The 7,003-nt window shown below is 41.8% G+C and overlaps 1 protein-coding gene across 1 annotated transcript; it reads left to right on the forward strand.

Annotated features, from left to right (window-relative positions):
- Positions 1-2,757: 2,757 nt before the first annotated feature.
- LOC306930761 (C-C chemokine receptor type 8-like) lies at positions 2,758-6,597 on the forward strand (the record flags this gene model as incomplete). Its single annotated transcript, XM_079511857.1, has 3 exons — positions 2,758-2,858; positions 3,437-3,502; positions 5,508-6,597. Exons 1-3 carry the CDS (start codon positions 2,815-2,817, stop codon positions 6,595-6,597), a joined length of 1,200 nt encoding a protein of 399 aa, XP_079367983.1. The 5' UTR covers positions 2,758-2,814.
- Between the last annotated feature and the right edge of the window lie 406 nt (positions 6,598-7,003).

The following is a 7,003-nucleotide window of genomic DNA, read 5'->3' on the forward strand; positions in this document are numbered from 1 at the left end:
CAGAGTGACTGATTGACTGTAACCACCATGGGAAAGAATGACACCATGCTTTTTATGATTCATACCAACACCTAGAAACCATAATTCATTATTTATGTTATTGTTTCCCGCCTGTTTATTTGTCTCTTCCTTTGCCATAAGAGCAGTGGTGGAAGTAACTAAGAACATGTACTCAAGTTCTGTAACTGGACTTAAGTATACAATCATGACTTCAGTTCAATATTTACAATTTCTAGCCCAATTAAGCCCTTTATTAACCAAATAGCCGATCTACAAGCTCATAACCTGTCACAATGCGACACACCGTGAGCTTGTAGATCGGCTACTTTTTTTTAAAAGTAAACTTTTTGTACTTTTGTACCGTTGCACTGTAGCCTACGTATAGGACTTTTACTTGTAACAGATACGTCTTTTTCTTTTACTAGTGATATTTCACCTTCAAAACACTTTTGGTGATTTCATCATCTACTCAGGCTTATGTGAACACTCCAGCCAGTTTTAATGTTGCTTGATTCAGACTTTATGTGAGGTGCCCGTGTATTTTTTAATATTTTGTTTATTTATTTTTAATAATTTATTTTATTTTATTTTTTAGTTTCCAAAACAATAATTAAAAATCAGACCCGTCTGAAGTGAGTGGTACTGTACTGTACTGTACTGTACTGTACTGTACTGTACTGTACTGTACTGTACTGTACTGTACTGTACTGTACTGTAGGCCTACAAGCTCGCCTCCCTGGCCTCTGTCTGTGTGTTAGGCTGCACAACAGTGACACTTGGTGGTGACAATTTGCTATTTCCGTGCTCGGACACAGGGACACAGGGACACACACATAGCTGTCTATAGGAGTGGTTGCACCACTCAAAAATAAATGAAAAAAGTTAGGAAGGGGGCAGGGCAACTAAAATGAATATCAAATATCTAAATACGTGAATCGAGCAATTTAAAAACTCTCCTGGGTGTTCACATTAGCTTGAGTAGACTATGAAATGACCAAAAGCTTTTTTGGAAGTGACATTTAAGTAAAACATCAGTTTTCCACTGCGTTAGAAAAACTAAGTTGCTACGGGGATATGGCTCAGAGAACTTGCATGGAAATCCTGCGTAGCTCGTTTCCTGGGGAAAGGCTGTGGGCCCCACAGCATATTTTCCTACAAGACACTCATCTACAGAAACACAAGACAAGTAAAACCCCTTATTTAAATTAACATGCACACTTACAAGATTTATTTGTGGGCTTTTATGCTGAAGTATCTGAACTAAAGAGAGGAAGACTGTGCTTTCTCTCCTCTATATAGCCCATAAACAGACATGAAGACTTGACTAAATACCTACACTAAAATACTCAGAAGAAAGTCTGAGAATAAACTCGGAGGCAGACAGATGGATGAATGAAGGTTTCGGAGTCCAGATTTATTTGCAGAGTTCAGAATACAGCTTCGTGGCCTGAGCCATGCATGTACACTTCAGCCTCACGGCTTGTGGGTAACTCACACACATAGACAGTTCTGGCTAGTTTATAAAGAAGCACAATACACATGTGAATAGCTCAAACAGACAGACATTTGACACTCAGACCAAATGGTCAAAGTTATCTCCATATTAGGTGTGGTCACAGGAAGAACAACAGGAGACCTCTCTCTAGATGCTGCTATCAACAAGCTAGATCATATAGTTAGTAGGCCTATAGCTATAGGGTGCAAGCTGTGAATGGTGCACATGCGTCTATCCAAACACGTCCTGTTGTCTCTCAAATAGGGAAGCAAAGCAAAGCAAAGTTCTTTGTTTACCCATGGGAAGTGGACTAAGCTCGAGATGCTTGTTTACAGCCACATTCTGCTCATAAAACATTTCATGGTAGGGGTTCAATGCCTTGCTCAAGGGCACTTCAACGGTGGTAATTTTAACGTGCCGGTCCGGGGATTCGAACTGGCGACCTTCCGGTATCAAGACCGCTCCGCAAACCGTTCGGCCAACGCTGCCCTCTAAGACATGCAAGAGACTTTACATGTTTTTTACACGTTTTTACACGTTTACACTTTACACGTTTAGTTTATGAAATGTGGTTCCAATATACCACAATGCCTTTATTGATATAACGGTAGACAGGAGATAGAGAGAGAGATGGGGAGGGACAAACAAAGGTCATCGGGATCGGGATTTGAACCCGCGACACGCTGTCAGACTGCATTGCTGTGTGGGTCGCAGACCAAATTTAATGGGTTGCGATTAAATAATTCCCTTTTTTCATTTCCTACATTTATATATTTTTTCAAAAGATGCTTCAATGTTGCCATGGCAACACATGTGATTAGTGTATCCTGACTCCTATTAATTATTGTGGGTCCGGGAAGTCACAGGCACAGCTGGTATAGAGGCTATTATTGTTTGGGTGTAACCTATGGTCTGGTTTGGAGCCTAATCCTCCCCTCCTCCTGACTGTCTTTCTTTGTTATTACTGTTGAGTTACAGAGCTCTTCTCAAACGTTGGGAAGGAAGGACAACATTTGGACTTAAGTATAGCCTATATGGTGACGGCCGTTATCTGAAGGCATGCACACACACAGCACGGATCCGTCGTCGCTGTAACGAGGCGCGTGCACATTGGAATGGAGAAATCTGGGCAGAGTTGTACGGAATGTTTCATGGACTACTAGGCAGAAGCTGTTTTGCTTCGTTTCACAGAACACTGGGCGTGAATAGCTAGTATTTTTTGTTTTTTGTTTTGTTTTTGTTGTTCTAGCTTTCTAACTGGATGTAGAAGTTTTGTTAATTTTGTATGTTTTGCCTGGTATCTGGAAACAGCTAAATCAATGATGGACATTACCATGAGATCTTTTATCAACAGCACTGTCAGGTCTGTCTGTCTGTCCCACTTTCTTTTTTGGCATTTCACTATTATATTGTTATTTCTTTATGTTTTTGTTTGTTTTTATGACGAGATACACATACAGTATACCGTGGGACACCGAGAAAGAGAGAGAGAATAGAGCTTTAACTGCATCATCTGCATGTCTTACATTTTTTGTTTTTAACCAAGGCAAGGTTGTTCTGATTGACCAGATACTTAATTATTTTTTGTACCGGTAGGCCTACTCTCTTTTCTCTAATCATGTCACTTAGATACAAGTATAAAGTATTCTAATCATGTTGTAGATCTATTATATATTTTCTTTATTCTGAAATCATGTTTTGTAAATTGTTGACAATCATGTTCTAAATGGTTTTATTTTATCTTACATAGTAGAGGCCTCATATAAGCCCCTTGGGCTTCTTGCCTCATCCTAGCACTTTCCCTCATAACTTTAGTATGTTTTATTGTATTGTTTTTATACTGTGCTAAATACAAAAGTCTAATCAAATCAATCACTTACAGCACATGCCAGATATCATTTGTCTCCTGAAAGTACTCATTTATTTTTGAATATCTTCCAGATGGACGACCGCAGCCACAACCACCCCTAATGTCAGTGACATGTCATCACACATTGACACGCATGGGTAAGAGTATGTATGTCTGTATGTAGGATTTGTACTGTACTTGTAAAGCTATGACAGTGACAAAAATGTTTCTGGGTGTTTCTTGTGCTACAATATGATTATTTATTAGGGGTGCAATGATACATTTTAACAGCGATACGATACGCATCACGATACATGGTTGACAATATGATACATGGACGATATTGGTTCATTATGGCGATACAATATGATACGATTCAATGACTTGAAATCGATACAGTAACTATTTAGCAAATACATTAAATATGTGTGAAACTTGTGGATAGTGCAGGTCTTTATTATTATGGATATAAATAAGTAAAATAAGTATCCATAACAGTGATTCTCTGTCAAATAGATGGACATTGTATATGGACAAACCCAACGCCTTGACATGAACACAGATAATCCACACATCTTTCATAGACCAAGTGTAGCAATATGGAATGGAAAAGTAATGAAACCCATTTTTAAGGGACCAAGAAGTCACAAAGTGACTTTGGTCACTTTTTGTGTTATTTTTCTTCTCCTTCTTCTTCTTCTTCTTCTTCTCCTCTTCCTTCTTCCACCAAAAATAGCTGTTCTGGCTGAACCGTGCAGTCGGTTTTCGCAAAACGCGGTAATCTGGTAGAGGGCCATGCCAAACGGTGACTATGCGAAGCCCATGACGATTGGCCAAATGGTGGCGCTATAGCGCTCAATTGAAAATGCAAACTTTGAACGTGCATATCTCATGAACCGTTTGACCGTCGGCAATGACACTTTGATACACATAATTGTGTCTCCTCATGCCGAACAACTTTCGTGTTCTGACTTTTGACCTCTGACCTTTAGATCATCCGCCATTTTGAATTATATGAAAAACAGTTAAAATGTATCTCCTCCCAGGATCTTTGATCAAAATGCACAAAAACGTCTACACGTGAACTTTGGACCTATACGGACAAATAATCGTAATACATTTCTTTTAAGTGAAAAAATTAAGTTTTTATGAGCCAATGAAAATTGCTGTTTTGTGAAGATTCTTCTTCTGCCCCTAATACCTACATGTAGCGTAATTTGCTTATGACACTTTACAGTATGGTAGAGGGTCATGCCAAATAGCACTGAAAGAAGGCATAACTCTTGCCTCGTTTGGCCAAAAGTCATGGCACTGGTTTCCACATGTTCCTTGACTCATGGGGAACACATCTGTCGCTTTGAAAAGTAAGCTCCGCCCTCAAATTTTGCACCATTTTGAGCAGTTTGAAGAATGCTAATACCTGATTTTCTGCCTGGTTTTTTTGAGCAATTTGTGTGAAACGTTCTACACACAATGTATGGACCATTATCTGAAATTCCAGTTGAAGAGAACTTTGTACGTGAAAACATGAACAGCGAACACACTGTAGTAATGGATAATGACATGCCCAAAACGAGGACACACGATTGTTATCAAACACACTGAATGATTTTCCTGTTTACATTGTAGTCACTGATTGTCTCTGTAGAGCTCTCGCCCTTTGACCACAAGGTTGTGTGTTCAAATCCCGGTGCCGACAACTCAGCTCTTCAGTCATATTTGTGCATATTGTTCTTATTGCGTATCGTCTTCTTTCTTGGTCCCGCCTTATCGCTGCTTGCAGCTATATTTTATTCTTAAAATTGCTAAATACAATTTAAGTACTTAGTATTGATAAAATGTATTATTTACGATTCAATACCGATTATTTACATTGCAAAACGATACGATACCAAGTTAAACGATACAATACTCGCTGTTTACACATCAATATACTTAGATACAGTTAGCCTACTATATCGTTACACCCCTATTATTTATAATTTGTTGGGTATGAAAGGATAATTTTGCAGATTGTCACAGTGCTTCATATGTCCTATACACAGCTATTAGTCATGATGTCTTAGGCTATATTGGTTTCTTTCAGAACCAGGCCTATAGGCATATACTGAAGCCTCATTTTAAAATTGCATCTAATCCATATACTCTTTTTGAATCCTTTAGTGGAGACGTCTCTGTAGACCCCACTGACTACTACTACTATGAAGAATACCCAGAGGGAGACTTTGGGCCATGTGAATATGGACGTCACGGCTCACACTTCCTCCCAGTGCTCTATTCTCTGTTCTTCGTGGTGGGTCTCCCAGGGATCGTGCTGGTCCTGTGGGTCATCCTATTTCGGGAGAAGCTCCGCACCATGACCGACGTTTGCCTCCTCAACCTGGCCTTTGCTGACCTCCTCCTAGTGTGCTCCCTTCCCTTCCTGGCCCACCAAGCCCGGGACCATTGGCTGTTCGGGGACGCCATGTGCAAGGTGGTCCTGGGTGCCTACCACATTGGCCTTTACTGCGGGATCTTTTTCATCACCCTGATGAGCGTCGACCGCTACCTGGCTATAGTGCACGCCGTTCACGTGCTGAGAACGCGGACGCGCTCCATTGGAATGGCCGTGGCTGCTGCTGTGTGGCTCGCTGGAGTCATCGCCACTTTTCCAGACGTAGCTTTTCTTCAGGTACAAGAGGCCCAGAGGTCAAGTGACGAAACGGTTTTATTCTGCGCTCCCTTATACGCTGGACATCATGGGAATGGCACCGCAACACACAACAGGCACTTCTGGGTCATCTTCGGCCTCTTCAAGATGAACATTGTTGGCTTACTGATTCCGATGGCCGTCATGGGTTTCTGCTATGTCCAGATCGTTAGGAGGCTCCTGTCCAGCCAGTCGTCCACGGAACAGGCCATTCGCATGGTTGTCGTCGTTGTAGTTGTGTTTTTCTTCTGCTGGGTGCCATATAACGTCGCTTCGTTCTTCAAAGCTTTGGAGTTACTTCACGTACACACAACATGCGAGAGCAGCAAGGCGATTAGATTGGCTTTACAAATCACAGAGGCTGTCGCTTACTCGCACAGCTGTCTCAACCCCATCCTGTATGTTTTTGTGGAGAAGAAGTTCCTGAGGCACCTCCGGAAACTAATGAACACGACTCTGTGTTGGTTGTGTCAGGTTGGGAAGGCCCTCGTCTCTCAGGACAGAGTCCCCGGGTCTGTTTGTTCACAAATCACCAATTTGGATGAAACGTCCACTGTTGTGTGAAGTGTATACTAAAGGTGGCCTTACACTAGCCGATTTTTTTCAATCTGAAATCTGATAGCACCACACACTACAGGAGAATCGGAGCGGGGCAGAGCAAATATCAAACATTCTTGATGTTGATCGGGCCGATCCCGATCGCGCTTTGAGCGGTCGGGCACCCCCCGAGCGTCAAAAATGCCCGATTATCGGCTAGTGTAAGGCCACCTTTAGTTGAACCTCCCCCTGTGCTGCTACCATGCCGTGGTGGGGAGGCTTGCATACATCTGACTCTGAAGGCTATACCGGATGGAGGTTAATACCCTCAACAGGTTCAACCATGCCAGGCAGGTTTTAGAGTAGTGGTCGGATGAAAAGCAGCACCTGGTCATCCAGGTTGGGGGGGTGGGGCGTGGGGCCAACAACCCCA

Source organism: Electrona antarctica (genome assembly GCF_951216825.1).
Source record: "Electrona antarctica genome assembly, chromosome: 10".
Classification (NCBI taxonomy): Eukaryota; Metazoa; Chordata; class Actinopteri; order Myctophiformes; family Myctophidae; genus Electrona; species Electrona antarctica.